The following is a 17,571-nucleotide window of genomic DNA, read 5'->3' as shown; positions in this document are numbered from 1 at the left end:
AAACTAGAGTTTGACGAAATAAATGCAGCCTGAGGGCTCAGTGAGACATAGGAAGTACTGAGTGAGTGATGGAAGGAACAAAATAGAGAAACAAATAAAGATAGATATCAAACAACAGATCCAAGAGAAAAAATCAAGATATAAGAAACATCAACATCAAAGCAACTGCCCCGCCCAGCCCCAACCTCCAACCCCCCCAAACTCGTGCCCACCCGTCCCGAATTAAAGTTATCGTACATACAGTCACGGCGTGCCTTTGTTGCATCGTGAAGGAAGGAAAAAGAGAAGGTATAAACCTAAAAAAGAGAGAAAAAAAGAAGGGAAATGGTAGGAGGTAGGTACCTGGACCCATCCATCCATCTATCTGGCAGGGGAACAAACCCCAGGTGTTGTGTTCTCGCCAGCACAAGCCTGCCCTGCCAACTAAGCCCTTGTAGTAAGTATCGAATCGAAAACCATGACAAACGAAAATAGAAAGGAAATACGGGCGGCCAGCCCTATGCTAGTGCCCCGTCTCCGGCTAGCACCGTCTCTGACACACAGACCGCCAGCCAACCACCTAGCCAGCCAGAGCCAGCCATCCAGCTAGAAACAACCCTAAGCCAACCCCAACCACTTCATAGCCTTGCTACTCCGTCCCCTCTCAATCTCAGCCCGCGTCTTCATAAACAACGGCATCAGCCGACGCATTTCCTCGTCGTCGTCCTCATCATCATCGTCCAGATAGTCCTCGTCGACAAAGTTATCGTCGAAGCCACCGGCGGCAGCGTTGTTCGCAGAGCCTGTGTTGCTGTGGAGGTGGGCGGTGTGAGGTGTGAGGGTGAATGGGTTGTTGGTATTTGTGGCCGTGGTGGAAGCGGTGTTGGGGGAAATGATGTTGTGAGTGGGTTTGGGGTTGACGAGGGTGGTGCTGCTGCTGCTGTTTGTGACGGTGGTGGTGGCGCTGTTGGGCAAACCACTACCAAGAGGTCCGATATCGATCGCGGTGGGCGTCAAGCCAAAGTTTTGTGTGTTCGCAAACTCAAAGGCATACACGTCGTCGTTGAACACGGCCGCCTTCTCGTCCACAATCTCTTCCACTTCTGCTGTCTGCTGCTGTGGGCGCGGAGGCTGCTGCGAATGCTGCGGCTGCGGCTGCGGCTGCTGGGGCTGTTGTTGCAGTGGATGGAGTGGCTGCTCCGGCGCTGCGTGTTCGTCACTGAAAGGGTTGCTGAGGTTGCTCAGGTTGCTGGTGTGGCTAATGCTGCCATTTCTGCTGGCCACCTTGACAGGGCTGCTCACCGCGATGGTTGTGCCGGTTGCTAACACCGCACTAGACACGTTTGGCGTGCTAGCAGGAGCTGGCACACTCGGAATAGCGACCGGCTTGGTAGACTGCAGTTGTGCCAGCGGTTCGACCTGCGGTATCGACAGCGAAACTGGTGGCGGTGGCGGCTGATACATCGGCTGCGGCACGACCCGAGGGATCGCGCGTGGCGAGAGCTGTTCCGAGGCCTGGTGCCGGTGGAGTTGGATATTCGTCACTTTGGTGACGATGGGAGCATCCACAGCCGCGACCGGGCGAGTCCCGGCTAGGATCCCACCTGTAGCAGTGATCTCACCAACAATCTCCGCAGGCGGTGTCAAGACAGCCGGGGTCGGTTGTTGCTGTTGCTGCTGCTGCTGCGGTTGCGGCTGAGGGGCAGGCGGAGGAGACAGAGGCGTGTAGTTGATCTCGCCCCATTGCACGCGGCCCTTGGCCGGCAAGCTTTCGCATCGGAGTGGGTGGATGATGCGGCCCCAGCTGGGCGGACTGGTTACTGAGACGGAGGAAGACCGTGGCGGAAATCCGAGTTGTGGCGCTGGCGTGGCCAGGACCGGTTGGGCAGCTTGTGGGGGTTTGTCAACGGGTTTCGTGGATATGGAGGACTGCGAGTACACGGATGACGCCGTGGGTGAAGTTGGTGGGGTGATGACGAGGGTGGAGGTTGGCATGTGAGATGCCTCCTTTTGCTTTTGCGGCGGTGTTGACGGGCGAGGCGATGTCTCCTGCGATGGATCGCGAGGGGGTGATTGCGACCTTGTTCTGGGAATATCTGCGGCTTCCCTCTCCGGAGCTTGCGGCACAGGTGCATCATATGCCGGGCACTCCGGGATATAGTAGTCCGAAATGGATATCAGGTTTTCCCGGACCGCCGCCACGAAGCTGGCCGTCTCAAACCCAGTCGCCGATGAGGTTAGCAGGAAATTGGCATTCGAGAACGAGAAGGGCCCGGAAAACGCGCCCGGCCTGAGCGAGCCGTTGCGGCTGTTGTTGAGCGATCGGAAGCCCTCGCTCGGCCGGCGGCTCGGCTCGGGGATCGCCAAAGACTGCTGCGCCGGGGCTGACTCGTCGTTGTTGATAATGCCCACGACCCTCATCAGCTCGCTGCCGATGAGTGTCTGTAGCGCGAGAACGGTGGGTAAATGTTCGGGCGGGTACTCGAGCAGCAGAAGGCGGACATCTGGGTGCGCCGCGAGGTACGTCTCGAGATGTGGGATGATGAGCGCGGCCAGCAGCGCGCGGTCTGCGAAAGGGTTGCTGTGGACCTGCTTGGTCAGGGGCTGGGCCGTGAATGCCTGCATTGCGTTGGCAATGAGATACCTGTTACTCGTTAGCATTTTTCAATACCCTTTCTATGTCCTTGGAACATACCGAATATCCAACCGTCCACTCCGCGACAGCCCGCTCGACTTGAACCCCAGCTTCTCGATCTGCCCCATGACTTCTGCCAGCCGTGTCTTGGTCACGCCGCTCTCCGACCCAACCGCCATGATCAAATCCAACCTTCTCTCGCCTCCTTCCTGGGGCGCAGCCCCAGCGGCCACCTGCTTCTGTTTCCCCTCAACGTCCAGCGGCCTCCACAGACCCCCTTCTCCATTGGTTGGCACCTCGATCCCGCTCGCAGCCGAGAACCGGCGGTCAGCCAAGGGGAACTGTGACCCCAGGAAGGACCGCAGAAAGTTCTGGATGGACAGAGCAGTCTCCTGGTCCACGCTGATGCTGTACAGGCGCGTCTCACTCGAGGAGATGCTCCGAATGGACGATGACGATGAGTTGGGGGGGTAGGGCGAGTGATTGGGCGTGGGCAGACCGTGGACCAAGTCCTTGCGCGCCCACGGTGTCATGGCTGTGCTATTGCTCTTGCTGTGGCCGTTGCCGTTGCTGTTGCCGTCACTCTCACTTTGACCGTCCGCGGCCCGACCCAGATCGCCTTGTTCGCCCTGCTCACCTTCCTGTACATCTTGCACCCGGGACCTCGACCGACTCCGAATTTGAAATGAGTCGAAGTCCGACTCCCACGAACCCGGCACTGACGGCCTCCGGCTCCCATCGTTCAGCCGGTTGAACACAAAGTTGTGCAGGTCGTCAGGGGTTTCAGGGGTAAAGAACACGACCAGGTCCTCGAGCAGTGGAAGCACAGATCCAAACGGCGATCTCGTCGACGAGATTGGTGGCTTTGCCTCTGTTGGGTGTGATGCCTCGTCATTTCCAGTCTCCTCTTCTTCAGGCAGCGGGCCAATCCGAGCCGGTGGTACTGTCGCCCCCGCCATCGTCGTCGTCGTCGTCGCCGTCGATGTAGTTGTTGCCGTCGTTTCACCCTCTTCACCGCCCCTCCCACGCACCGGCCCCTGCGTTGGCGAAATATTCGACTCGACAGTCCTTGATCTCCTATGAATAACCGAAGGCGCGGCTTGCCCCCGTGCCTCATACACTACCGGCAGTCCCCCACCAGCTGCGGCGTCACCAGCCCACGGTACCGACGATGATGGGATGTGCAGCTTGAGCGATGGCCGGCGTGAGCCTGACGGGGAAGAGTGCGCTGTGCCTGACGCAGAAGAGGAACTGTCCTGCGATGCCCGTGGCGTGGTATGTGCGGAGTGCCATATTGTCTGTGTTGGGCTTGTTTGGCTGCCCCGGCGTGAGCTCGTCCGGGACCTCGACGACCTCCGAGAAGTTTCGGAGGCCGGGGTGGAGGCTGAGGCTGAGGTCGAGGCCGGGGGTGATCCAACTGCGAACGGTTGGCTCGGCCGTCTCCGAGATGGTGGGGGCGGGATGTCGACCAGCTTTACAGTGAGCTCCACGTCCGGGGTGCGTGGTTGCAAGAATTCGGTTTCCTTGTCGAGAGCCTCGGCCGCTCGCATGGCGCGGATGATGCGGTCATTGATCGAGGAACGGATTTTGGCTCGAGACTGAGTGCTCTCGTCCTCGCGAAGTGCCATAGTATTGCCCCTTCCCCAGCTATTTCGGAAGCTGCTTGCCTCGTCAGTGGTCGGCTGTTCCGTGATCCTGTCCTGGCTCGCATAGTGTGGATGTAGATTTTGATCTTGGTTCCGGTCTCGGTCCCGGTGGCGGTCCTTGTCTTCAGCGTTCAGAGGCGAGAGTGGCTCGATATACGGCAGCGTCATGGTGGGATACCCAACTGACCCAGCTGATCCGATGCTGGCGAGCCGTAGAAACGTGGCGTGGGCCTCCTCGACCTGAGTCCCGGGTTCGTGTTCCATGATGGCCGAGAGGCAAGTCAGCCGTGCCGACAGAGCACCGCCGTGGAGAATGACAAGTTTGGTAATCGACCCCTCGGTCGTGTAAGTCGGCAACGAGGTAGGCCGCAAGAAGTCCAAAGCCTCGGCGTGTCGAGCCTGGTACGCCGCGTGATACTGGTGAATCAGCTCGCGAGGGCTGAACGTTGTCTTGGAGTGACCCGCGTGATTCTGGTGATCTTGGTGATCCCCGTGTCTGGTGTCCACTAGGTAGTGTTGAAGAGGAGGGAGCACGAGAATGTGGCGGGAAGTCGGGAGAAGACGTAACTGAGTCGAGACAAGTTCCGAGGGGCCCTCTAGGGAAACGATATGTCCGGACCGCTGGGAGGATGAGATCGGCAGGGCCATGATATGGGCCCAGGCTCAAGCCGCTCAACGGCCGGGAGTCGCGATGTTGGGCTGGCAGGGGGGGAGAAGAGGACGACAGGGGGGAAGACGGAGACGGGGGTCGTGGAGGGTCGTTGAGATCGTCGCCGCCACGCTCCGAGAGTGAAACCAGCACCGCAAGCAACCGGCAAGGTCCGGGGTGAGCGATGAGAGTGGGGGGATTCCAGAGTATTGTGATGGAGCCCAAAAGGAAAAAAAAGAAAGAGTAACCCCGGATACACAGACCCAGTCTGGCCGAGGGAAAAATGATGTTTGCCAAAGTTGCTCCTTGACCGTCCACAGTATGGACTTGAGAAGACCTAACGAGCCAACCGTCTGGCAGAGAAAGAGCAAGTGGCTTCGAAAAAAGAAATCGAGATCGCCCAAACACCGACTAGGATGAGGAGTCCTCGGGGGACGAGGAACACGAGGGGCTTAAGGTGGCTTGCTTGGAGCCCATGAATGGGGGTTGAGAAAAAAAAAAACCGAAAAGTGACGAGGGCAGCAGACTTCGGGTGAGAGACCTGCAGGCAGCCTGCGTGCATGGCTTGACAAGGCGTCCGGGTTGGGAAATAAGACGAATGAATGAATGGGCGAGTCAACCGATAAGCCTCGACCCAACAACAAGCAGCAGTCTCATCAGCCCTGCTGCGGATGCATCTCCATGTTGCGCGGGACAAACAACGCCCAAAACGTGGATAGAACGCGAAGAGGAGTGGATATGGGAATCCGAGCTTGTGGAAGGCAAAGTCCCTTGAAAACGAGAGGGAGGAGAGGGCAAAATATTGGTCAGTCTACTGTGTAGGGGGAGTGGAATGGAGGGGCATGTTGTTGTTGCGTCTCTTTCCAACCTTGGAAGCTCCAAGCTTGTTTTCAAGCTCCAACACCAACCAGATCTCATCACGATCCCACCATCACGGCACCAACCAAGGCTAAACGATGCCCAACTGCGAGCTTCGGGCTGTGAACAACGCTGCATCCCACCCTGCGATCCGAAACGGCCATTGTAGGGTAGCAGCGACCACCAGCTTTCTTTAGCCTGCTCTTGGGGGCCAGGGCGCTCTTCTCGAGAACTGGTTCCGTGAAATGTTCTCTCCCCGGGAACCAACATGGGCATGGAAAGCTTCGCAATCGTCTCATTGGCTCACTGGAGTTTGAAACAGCCCTGTGCGACGTACCATTCTGTTAGAGGTCCAAACTTTACTTTGGGGAGAGCAACGTAACGGCCTGGGGGATGGGATGGGGGTTGCTCTGCCGTACCTGGGCATGCAAGCGCCCGGTGTGCACACCAACCACACGACTAATCCACCACAACAGGGACAGGCTCACTTGCTCGCTGTTGCTTGCTACTGGACGTGGTAAGGCCCGAGCTGCTTGACTAACTCAACCCCGCGTGGCTACTTGTGTCAGAGCAAGACATTCGTGAGGCAGCTGGTTCACGCACGTTGCCGGGTGCGTCGGATCGAAAGAGGTTTGCTGACTGACGGCCGAGTTTTTTCTTTCCACTCATATTCGGGGTTCCAATCGTTCCGTTCGTCTGCAGGTGGTGTTGCTGTCGGTCAGAGCTGTTCCTGTTCTCGAGGCTGCGCATGCGCCCTTCAGGTTCCAGGTCCCCCCCACTTGAACGCACGTTCAACAGCTGGAGTCGCCAGGGTCAGGGGAATGTATGCGCAGAGGCTGATCGCCGCAGGGCCTGCTGTCGGCATTCGACGGCAGAAATGCGAAAGGGCCCAGTTTCCTCGGGATTTGTGAGATGAGGATCGCGCGAAATGCAAAAAAATGGAATTGGATGGGGCGGGAGTTACGGGAAGCGAGTGGCCCCAGATGGACCAAGCTCTTAGGGCAGAAAACCCCAATGCCCAACGCGAGCAGGCCGTCGGGTGCTCTTTCTCTCCAAGTTCTTTCTGTTTGTTCTAACGTTAGTGTAGGCTTCCAGCGGAGGCAACTGGCAGTTGGGCAGTTGCGAACCAGAGAGCGAAACAAGCAAAGCAGATGCGCCAGGCGGCCGGGGTGCCGAGAATCCTCAACGCCACAATGTCTCTGAATGGTCAGCTCCACGGCGCGCCAACTCGATCGGGAAAGGGACGTGCACCGTGCTCTGTGGGGTTGTCCAGGGCTGAGTGCCGTAGCGTCCCATCACAGATGAACGGGCATGGTTCCGTGAGCGGCAGACGGCAACAAGGCTCAGGGGCCAGGGGTGCCTGAGCCTGAGGAGCATTTTCTCCCATCTTTCGTTTTCTGCCCTGGGACTGCACACTGGCTTTGCTTGCTCTGGCTCCCACAGCAACAAGAACAAGCCAACAAACTCGGCCTTAGCGTCCCTGGGCGCATCCCCGATCCGGGATGGCGTCGTGTAAAAATAGGGCAAGGTTGTCATCACCTCATCTCTTTGCCCTTGTTCTTCTTGGTTCTTTTTTCGTCTGGTCCTGTCGCCTTCGACGGTGAGAGATTTGAATGTGCGTGGAATGTGTCACCATGTTTGATTGATGATTGATAGTTACCACAGTAAAAAAATCTCTTTCTCATTCTCTTTTTCCCTTGCGGCCGCGCACGCGCATCGCGTCGGAGCTGACAACCGTAAGGGGGAGCAGATCGCCCGACCCTGCGCTGCTCTTCTCCGCAGACTGTACTGTATGTTCATACCGTCCGCAGGTAATCGGACCCAGGAATCGAGTACGGGACGAGACGAGACGAGATGACGAGCTGGGCCTAAAAAGGTCCCAACCGCACGGCACTTCGGCACTACGGCAACACGGTAATGTAGGCACCACAGGCTCGGAAAATGTCCGCGAGATGTTGTTTGTTGGTTTGACCCATGCCCGGGTCTCAAACCGGCCTCCCGCCGCCAACAAGCGCTAAAGCCGGGCGAACTAGCAGCCGGCGAGCGGACAAACTAACGGATGAACTAACGACCGTTACTACGCACTTGTCACGGAGTGGCCTGAGCCTAATTCGAGCGTCTTGTTGGTAACAAGATATGTGTTGTGACTGCTGTACTTCGTACACCAACGTACTTTCCAGCGCTAAACTATTTTCTATCTTTTACGTGGTCGTGTGTCGTCGTCTTGCGGCACAGCACAGGGGCAAACGCGGGATGAGGTACTATACCACATGGCTAACAACACAAGACAACACAGGAAGAAACCGGAGAGAAGAAACGAAAAAGTGGTCAAGGTCGCGAACCGTCGAATAAGCGGGCTCAACGCGAGGAATGTGTGGCTGACTTCGTTCCCTTGGACCTGGGATCCCACCGTTGTGGAATCCATTCCTTCTGGCACAAAGTTTGTCTGCAAGTTGACCCTGCCGCCTTCCGGTCCTCCCGTTCGTGATAGCGTGGGGTTGAAGCTCGACGATGAGAGGAGGGTTGACCACCGGCTCTCGTCAGCCACCGACCGTCCAGGCCATCCGGACGGTCCAGCATGCGCATAATGCAGGCAAACAAGATCTCACACAAGCTTCCCGAGACAACAACGACGCGAAACACGACCTTTTCTGTCTCCCCCTTCCTCTCGGTGTCACCGAGCTCAAGGTCTTCTCCGTTCAAGACATTTTCTCCGTGAGGGTAACGATCATCCCCCCCGTCGACCCCTTAAGCCCTACGATACGATAAGCCCGAGAAGCCTGGTCTTAGCTCTTTGACTTAGCTTAGCGGTACGAAGTACACGTACATACTACGGAATCCCGTGGGACTGGAATCCGAAAAAGTCTACCCGCAGCCGATGGCGCCACACAGCGCCAGTCCTGGCAATCAAACTGAATCATCAACCGTGTCTTCTTCAGTGTGTGGCGACCAGTGTCGTGGATGGTTGCGCAAGAGTGTGTAACTGCGGGAGGAAATCCACAGCTGCCAGTCCCACGAGAACGTCTTTTTAGAAGCCAGCCACCCGGACGCAAGCACGCAACACGGAATCACGCAAGCAACTGCAACTGCAACTGCAACTGCAACTGCAACTAACACTTATGCTTAACGCTTAACACAGCACCAGATGCACGTAAAAAGGTTTATTCGTCGTCGCCCATGAGCTCGGCGAGCTCAGCTTCCTCCTCCGCGCTGAGTAGATTATCACCTGTGGTCTCCTTCTGCTCTTCCTGCACGGGCTTCTGCTGCTCCTTGATCACAGCATCCAGCCCGGCCTTCTCCAGCGGCCACGTCCGGACAGTCCCGTCAATGCTCACGCTGCAGACCCGGTCGCCGGAAGAAGACCACCCGCCGCTCAGGCCGCTGCTGCCATTGCCACCTTTGTCACCTCGACTCCTAAGAATGACCAGTTCGGTGACCTCGTCGTAGTGGCCGACCAGCGCGCAATACAGCTTCCCCGAGGCCTTGTCCCAGATCTTAATGTCCTCATCGCGCCCGGCCGTGATCACCCACTGGTCCGTCACCGCCAAGGCGCGTACGTGGTCGCCGTGTTGGAAGGTGTCCTCGCAGGCGAACTGTCTAGCCCGCGCGAGACACTTGGCGGTGCCATCGCCGCTGGCCGTCCACAGGTCTGCGTCCTCCTCATCTCCTTGATTGCCATCCCCCGCAACCACCAGCTTGTACACGGTCGTCTCGTGCTCCAAAATCGTCCGGCGGTCCGTGCCGTCGATATCCTGCCCCCCCTTCCCACCCCCCTTCTCACTACCCTCGGAAGCACGCAGCGGCAAGTCGACGACATCAACCTGCTCCCACCCGTCCAGCCGGATCTTCCACCGGCGGATATGCGGGTCACTGCTGGCGCTGAAAAGCACCGCCTCATCCGGTGTCGACGCCGCATAGTCGACAGCCAACGCCTGCACACTAAGCATATTCACAACCACATCCTGAAGCGTGTGCAGCCGACGGCCCGTCGCAATATCCCATACCAGAATCTTCTTGTCCGCGCCGCCGCTGATCAGCACGTCCTGACCCCCCACCGTGGCGCACACGAGGGCCTTGACAAAGTCTGTGTGGCCGCCGGCGGCGTATTTGTGCCGCGGCGCTTTGGTGGCCAGATCCCACGACCAGACCGCCCTGTCCCACGAGCCGGCGAACAGTGTGGCCGAGTTAGGCCCGCCGCCGATGGCCACGGCGCTGATGGGCGCTGTGGGGCCGCGGTAGGTTGTTTTGGTGTCTGTGGGGTCCTGGGAGGGGGGATATCATGTAAGTCGTAAGGAGGGAAGGGAGGGCAAGGTAGGTACTGTACTGTACGTACATCTAGGTTTACCAACCGCACAGCACCAGCCGACTCGGCGACTAGGACGGCGGATGAAGGAGACCGCGGGTCCGGGATGGCGGCTAGGATCTTGGACTTGAGGACGATCGGGCTGCCATATTTGTTTCCGGCTTTTGCGGCACGGCGCTCTTTTTTATTGAGAGCGGCACTAAACCTAGTTAGCAGAAATTCGAGAGAATACGGATAAAGGTACGGAGTAAAGAAGATCAGAAGGTGTGGAGTGGAAACGAGGCTGTTTGATAAACGGACGAAACTCTCCAAACGCCAACCTCATCCCTTCAGTTTCCCCCTTTCCCCTTTTGGCTCAACTTACTCGGTCTCAAAGAAGTGTTCCGGGTCTGCTGACTGCATTTCGTCAAATATGGCTGGAAATTGGTGGGATAAAATGTCAGGCAAAAGATCAAAGCACAGGCTGCTTTAATACACCTCTCAAAGCTCGCTGCCTAGAAAATACTTTCAGTTTTTTGTTGTTGCCTCGAGTTGTTGATGAGTGATGAGATCTCAGTTCAGTGCCTAATGGAAGGGAATGGAAGTGGCAGACGTTCTCAGCTGGCAAGCAACTGGCAGCTTGACTTCCAAAGGAAGAAGTTATAAAAGTGGGCCTCGACGCGAAATCTAATGGGAACGCGGGTCGACGCGTCTCCCTGCAGCGCTACGACGTCCACTAACATCCCCGCAACAACGGCCCCACGAGAAAAGAAGCAAGACAACAACAAATACGACCAAACCACCAGAAATTGGACCTCGAAGTGCGGAAATTTGGGTTGAAACAGTCGAATGCCCAAAAATCGAATTTTGAAGGCTTAATTGACAGTATGGCGTCTCTCATCGCCTCACGGCCCCGGGCCCGGCCAGCGCACGGCGAAGGCACAACACGCTGTGTGTACACACCCGACGGCACGAAGCTAGTCACCGTCGGGTCCAACAACACGATCCGTCTCTACAAGACGGGCTTCAACGGAGAGCCCGACAACATCGACGACTGCCAGGAGCAGAACCTGGCTGTGTCCACGAGCAATGCCTTCTTCGTCGCCGGCGCCGAGGACGGCACGGTCAGCTATTACTCGATCGCCGACAAGCTCTTCGACAAGTTTCTACTGCGCACCAACACGCCCGTCCGCGATGTCGCCCTCTCTCCCGACAACAAATGGTGTGCGGTCGCCAGCGACGATCTGACTGTCAAACTGGTCGGCATCGAGGACAACACAAAGCTGTTAACCCTCAAGGAGCACAACAAGCCCACCAAGCACCTCTCGTTCGACCCCAAGGGTAGTCTTCTGGCCCTGTCCTGCACCGACGGCGTCATCTACATCTACTCGCTCACCGCCGACCACCCAGAGCTGATCCGCAAGGTTGACGGCGTCGCAGGCCGGACCGATAGCGAGGCCGAGGCCACGTGTCGGGCGGTTTGGCATCCAGACGGCCGCGCCTTTGCCGTGCCAACACCAACAAGGGACATCCAGGTTGTTTCCAAGAACGACTGGGAGAAGCAGCGCGCTTTCTCCAAGGGGCATGACGGGGACATCACGGCCGTGGCCTGGTCGCCCAACGGCGCGCTGCTGGCCTCGGCGGGCAAGGACAAGAAGCTCCTCATTTGGCAGACAAAAGATCAGACCGTCGTGGCTAGGTACGACTACCCGAACATCCTGGACATTGCGTGGCACCCGACCAAGAACTTGGCTTCGTTCACTACTTCGGAGGGCCAGGCTTTTATCTGCGATGACTTTGTGCCGGAACAGTTCGCGTCTCTGCTGGCGCTTCCGAAGCAGCCTGCTCCTTTTATTCATGATCCGCTCGCGGAAGTCGCCAATGGCCGGAGACCGGAAGCGAATGGAGCCAATCTGCCGTCACGCCCGCGGAGGGGCTCCCTGGACAGTTTTGCCGATTTGCTCGACGATGACGTCCTGGGAGATGAGGACGACGGGTTTGTGGTAGACGACGACGGTGCCGGGTACACGGTGAACACGGGCCGGAAACGCCCTGCTGAGGAGGATGGTCTCTTCGGACAGCAGCGCCCCAGCAAGCGCGGGAACTTTGTCCAGCCGCAGCTACACCCTTCGTTTCAGCCCGGGTCGACGCCATGGCGCGGCAACCGCAAGTACCTGTGCCTTAACCTGATCGGGTTCGTGTGGACGGTCGACCAGGACTCGCACAACACGGTCACGGTCGAGTTCTACGACCACGAGTTCCACCGAGACTTCCACTTCACCGACACGTTCTTGTACGACAAGGCCTGTCTCAACGACAAGGGCGCCCTCTTCTCGTGCCCGCCCAAAGACAACGCCCCGGCCGTTGTGTTCTACCGCCCGCATGAGACCTGGACGCAGCGCAGCGATTGGCGCATTCAGCTGCCCAAGGGCGAGGCTGTCTTGGCCATGTCGCTCAGCGATACCTTCATCACCGTGACCACCACCAGCAACTACGTGCGGATCTACACCTTGTTTGGTATCCCGTACCGTGTGTATCGGCCGAAGAGCACGCCGATTGTGTCGTGCGCCAGTTGGAAGGACTATGTCTTGACCATGGGCAACGGGCCCGTGGGTGCGGACGGCATGTGTCGGTTGCAGTACACGATCGAGAATATCAAGCGGGATGAGATCTGCCAGAACGAGGACACGGTAGCATTGCCAGAGGGCGCCACGGTCAAGAGCGTGTTCTTCTCGGACAATGGGGTATGTCTTTTCTTGCAGCTGCCGTTTTTCTCTGGGAGGGGGGTATGTGTTTGTGACGATACTGACAACCACAGGACCCATGCATCTACGATTCAACCGGCACGCTTCTAACCCTACTCCACTGGCGCAAACCCTCCCGCGCCACCTGGATCCCATTACTGGACACCAAGCTCTTGTCCCGCCTAGCCTCGGGCCGCAAGAAGGAATCCTACTTCCCCATCGCCGTGGCCGACGACAAGTTCCACTGCATCATCCTCAAGGGCGGGGACCAATACCCCTATTTCCCACGGCCCCTCCTTTCCGAATTCGACTTCTCCATCCCGCTCACCTCAGCCCCCAAGAAAAAGAAGAAGAAGTCCAAGCAGAACGGCCGAAAAAACGCCGACGCTGTCGACTCCGACGAGGACATGCTCGACAACAGCGACGACTCCGACGAAGGGGGCGAAGCCGACGACGACGAAGACGAAGACTCAACCGACCCCCTCGACGCCGAAACCCTCGCCCTCACCCAAACCTACCTCCTCAAATCCCTCCACGCCTCCCAGCTCCAAGACGCCCTCCACTCCTCCTCCTCGCACCGCGCAAGCACCGTCTCCCAACGCGCCCGCCTCGGCCGCCTGCACATCGACGTTGACAAGACCCTGCTGCAGATGCTGGCCATCGAGTGTCGCGCCGGTGGCGAGGAGCGGGGCATGCGCGCGCTGGAGGTTGCGGCGCTGTTGCGGGATCGCACGGGGAGGATGTTGGAGGCGGCGGGGAAGATTGCGGAGAGGTATGGGAGGGGGATGTTGGGGGAGAAGATTCGGGAGTTGGGGGAGCGGAGGGTGGAGGGGGGTAGTGAGGGAGAGGAGGAGGGGGAGGAGGAGTTGTAAGGGTTGCGAGAGTTGTGAGAGGGGGATTTTATATAAAGCGAGATTGGGCATGGAGTTGTGTATTCGAGTGCGAGAGATGGGAGGCGTGCTGGAATAATGATCATCATGAAGCAAAACTACTATTTGCGAGACCTACCCCGACTCCTTTTTACCTTTCTCCATTTGCGCTGATGATGGGAAGGCGTGTTGTTTTTGTAAGCCCCCATGTTCAACACTCTATCACTGGTTGTTTAACCTGGTTCCCGCGGGGCCAGTTCTCAGTGCCTCGCGAGTGGACGTGTTCAACCGCCTATGGACGTCGTTGCAAAGGGGCCTAAACACTGATAGCAGTATAAGCCGGCAATAAACCCCTTAAAATGATATTACCCCGAGGTAAATTTACAAGTACCCCCTTACCCATGCTATTAGTACATGTACTAGACTCCAGGTAGGTATCATAGCAGCAGCTGCCCCAACCGTTGGAACCACAACCCAAGGTATACCTAAGCTATGCATTAAACCCCCCACGAACTTAAAACAACAACACACAGAACAAGAAACCCAATGCACTACCCAAGCAAGCAAACCGAACAAAGAACAACCTTCCATACCACATGGAAACCCCCCGCCTCGAAACAGCAATCATGTTCGCCCGCCCAACTCCAAATCATGTTTGAACATCCATGGGGGAAACTGAAACAAGGCCAACCGGCCATTTTTAGGTGTAGGTAGGTGAAATCTAACCCGGGAATTACTATGTACCTACGGCAGGTCAAGGCCGAGCGCCCGCCCGGTGCTTTATGCCGGCCGTTTCGACTAGTGTCGTGTAGCGTAAATTCCCGGCCGCGGGGTAGCCGAGAGCTTTTGGGGGGTCGGTACCAAAGATAGGAGAGACAAGCTTCATGTTTCCGAAGTGCTGGGTACGCCATTTCTAGGTATGCACATACACTATGTATACTGGGGGTTAGTGTTCGTGGTGAACGGGCGGGCCGGCGGGAAACGGAATATGGGTAGGCGGGACAGATACTACAATGCACACGAGGTAGGCAGCCTTGCGGCGCTACGTAGGTTCAAGTAATGGAGGTAGGTAGTTAAGGTAACATTGAGGCTAGCGGTAGCCCCCAAAGAGAGGCGATGAAGCTGAACATGGCTGAAACGAGCTGCTATGCATGGAAATACGGTCAGCGGTGGCAACATCCAATTCGATTCGTGTTGAGATTTTCTATGCCCGAGTTGAGGAAGGCTGAGAGGCCAGCGGTAAAGCCGCGGTGCGCGCGCGGCAACGACCTGAAAAAGTGAGCATGCAAGTTAACGAACGCCCCCGCCGAACAAGAAACAAGGCAGGAGCTGAAGAGGTCCTCTCAATGGAAAGGCGGAGTGAGCGCCTAGGTTTTGTTTGCCGGACGGGACGGAGGCTCCCCGATTCGCGGTCGTCTCCGGCAATGCGAGGGGCCTCGGACTGGAAGGCTATCATTAGGTAAGTTGGTAAGGTAGGAGGGCTGGTACACGAGCTGGAAGGAAAGATGTTGGTGTTGGCCGTTGTGTAAGTCAGGGGAGTGGTGCGAGATGTGGAGCAAGACCCTGGGCTGCGAGCGGTTCAGGCTTCCGGGTACCGAAAGGCTACAGGGGGCCCCAGGCCTGTAACTGTTCGGTTTGCCCGATGACGACCTGGAATGGAAGTCTTCATGTCAAGCAGCGTCACGCATGGACTGCAGCTGGGATAGAAGCGTAGACGACGGCTCTTCAACCTGATGTGCTCGAGGCATGTTCGATCTTGAGATGGCCACTTGCGCCGACTGATCGACCTAATTCATGCGGATTTGTTTGCGCAGCTGACCGATGTGTCTGTGATGCTCCCCCAGCCACGTCCTCCACCAAGACTTGAAGGTTGACCCCACGCGGGAAGTGTTATTGGAGTGCCGAACTGCGCAGGTGAGACAACACGGTAGCACAATCCGGTGTTCGAGTAATAAGGTACCTCGAGCTGAGCGAGCTGTGGGTTGACTCGTTTCCGCCAGTGTTCGGCCGTGACCAACGAGCGGTGCGATGTTTGCAGGGCCAGCCTCGAGGCAACATTCAACGGGCCCGGGGCGTGGAAGCCAGGGCAGTCGAAGCAGGACTGGGGCATGAAGGTTCGAAGACCTTCTCGGGTTCGGCCCGGAGTCTCTAGCTGTTTCAAACGTGTCGTTCCGCGCGTGGCGAAGTCACAGACGGAGACCAAGCCGGCCAGTCTGACTCGCTAGGCCCCCAGATCGAAGTTCTCTCCCAGCGCAAATGCATACGCGGGCCGGGGGCCGAGACTAGTGCCGCTGCCTTGACAGGAGCGGGAGGTTGACAAGTGACAAGGCGGGAACGATTGTTCCAGCTTACACAGTACGGACATAGTAGGTGTGTTGTGTCTTAGTGCTGCTGATGCGTGTGCTCGGCCCTCGTCTGGCTGGGTGCCTGCTTTTTCATGATGCATCCATCGTTCTGTGCTGTCTTGGAGTTGTCTTTGGTCGCGTCCCCAGTGGTTCGCCGGGCGCCTGCGCGACATCTGCTTCTTGTTGTTTCTTTTTGTCAAAGTGGCGCTACGCAAAAGGGAATGCGGGCAGCGATCCGACGAGTTGAAATGGCCAGTCCAGCAAGGTAACGTTAACTCCCGCCTATTCGTTCAGGGAAGATTCTACACTACACTATTAGTAGCCTTGCTTCGGAGGTTGTAAGGCGCAAGGTATATAACGTTAGATGATGTCGATACGGTCGCTAGGTACCAAATCCCGAAGCGAGCAGCGCCTGGAGAAGGATCGATGCGACCGGCTTCTGGAAGATGGGATCTTGGAGGAAGATGGACGCCCGGGCCACATAAACGTCTGTGCGCAAGTAACCGGCAGCTGGCAAAAGAAACCATGCATCCGGCACCCCTGCTTCTCGTCAGTTGCATCCTCCTGCAAGTAGAAGGAGCATTCAATGCACTCCACAGAGCCACACGCAGGAAGCTTTTGTCAGAAATCCGACTTGTTAGCGCCACAAGCGAACCCCCTGTCAACTTCACTTGTCGAGGGCGTGAATGCTACTTCCATGTTGTGTGTCACTGGGCAATTTGGCAATCTCGAGCCTGCATGAGATCCCATCTTCCATTTCGGCATCGTTTTGCCTTCTCCCTGCTCAGACCGAGCTCCGGGTCAATATATCGGCGCATATCTCCCGCCTGGAATAAGACGTCAACAACTTACCTAAAATAGCTCGTTAGTTACCTCCACCCTAACAACTTTGTCTCCGTACAATACACAGCCTGAGCCATTGAATCCCTTAGCGCTCACTTCCTTGTTCCTTCTCCCTGGGCCTCAAACCATTCAGCCATTGTCTTCAGCACTCAGCTCAAGATTCTTCTTTGCTGCGCACCTTCTAGCCTTGCATCTTCGGCGAGCGGATCTCCTTATTCGGTGGTCGGCCAAAACGAGCCCCCAACCCCTGGCCCCCAGAGACCCTTGGGTCGTCCCTGGAGCATTTGGCCAATCAGTACCGTTCAAGAACCTCCATCCGTCTCCATCGCCTGAATCCAGGTTCTGTTGCCACTGAAGCGACCATTGGGGGACCACCTCACTGCACCACTGGACACTTGGACGCTTGGACACAAGAAAGAAGCGGCGACAGATTCCAAAAAGAAGTTCGTCCGCTCCACACCAGAAGGTTTCCTTGGGTTTCGCAACCTTCTCCCCCTTCTCCGCCATTTTCCGTCGCAGCCCGGATCGACGAGAGCGCGAACACTTCGAGACACGCGTGCATCCAGCTCATCTCTTCCCACCAACCGCCCGACTAGTTAGCTCCTACTGCCGACTGCCGAGTCAGTCCCGACAACGATCGAGCGGTCGACGAAGTTCCGCCCACCGCTAGACCCGCTTGCTGTGCGGCCATTGCACGAAACCCACCCTCCGCGCCCGCCCC

The 17,571-nt window shown here is 57.4% G+C and overlaps 3 protein-coding genes across 3 annotated transcripts; 1 reads left to right on the top strand and 2 right to left on the bottom strand.

Moving 5' to 3' along the window:
- Positions 1-597: 597 nt before the first annotated feature.
- C8A04DRAFT_12767 (uncharacterized protein) lies at positions 598-4,908 on the bottom strand (the record flags this gene model as incomplete). Its single annotated transcript, XM_062777451.1, has 7 exons — positions 598-958; positions 1,697-2,623; positions 2,675-3,149; positions 3,210-3,557; positions 3,621-3,865; positions 3,968-4,318; positions 4,481-4,908. The coding sequence occupies 7 exons, from the start codon at positions 4,906-4,908 to the stop codon at positions 598-600; spliced, it is 3,135 nt and encodes a 1,044-aa protein (XP_062636314.1).
- Positions 4,909-8,928: 4,020 nt separating this feature from the next.
- On the bottom strand, positions 8,929-10,472 carry C8A04DRAFT_12781 (WD40-repeat-containing domain protein; the record flags this gene model as incomplete). Its single annotated transcript, XM_062777456.1, has 4 exons — positions 8,929-9,528; positions 9,580-10,029; positions 10,101-10,269; positions 10,435-10,472. The coding sequence occupies 4 exons, from the start codon at positions 10,470-10,472 to the stop codon at positions 8,929-8,931; spliced, it is 1,257 nt and encodes a 418-aa protein (XP_062636313.1).
- Positions 10,473-10,936: 464 nt separating this feature from the next.
- Positions 10,937-13,665, top strand: C8A04DRAFT_29336 (Minichromosome loss protein 1; the record flags this gene model as incomplete). Its single annotated transcript, XM_062780978.1, has 2 exons — positions 10,937-12,793; positions 12,868-13,665. 2 exons carry the CDS (start codon positions 10,937-10,939, stop codon positions 13,663-13,665), a joined length of 2,655 nt encoding a protein of 884 aa, XP_062636312.1.
- Positions 13,666-17,571: the final 3,906 nt, after the last annotated feature.

The sequence above is a fragment of the Dichotomopilus funicola genome (genome assembly GCF_033296635.1).
Source record: "Dichotomopilus funicola strain CBS 141.50 unplaced genomic scaffold C8A04scaffold_38, whole genome shotgun sequence".
NCBI classification, from domain to species: Eukaryota; Fungi; Ascomycota; class Sordariomycetes; order Sordariales; family Chaetomiaceae; genus Dichotomopilus; species Dichotomopilus funicola.
The sequence above is the reverse complement of the archived record's forward strand: the minus strand, read 5'-3'. Positions and strand labels throughout refer to the sequence as shown.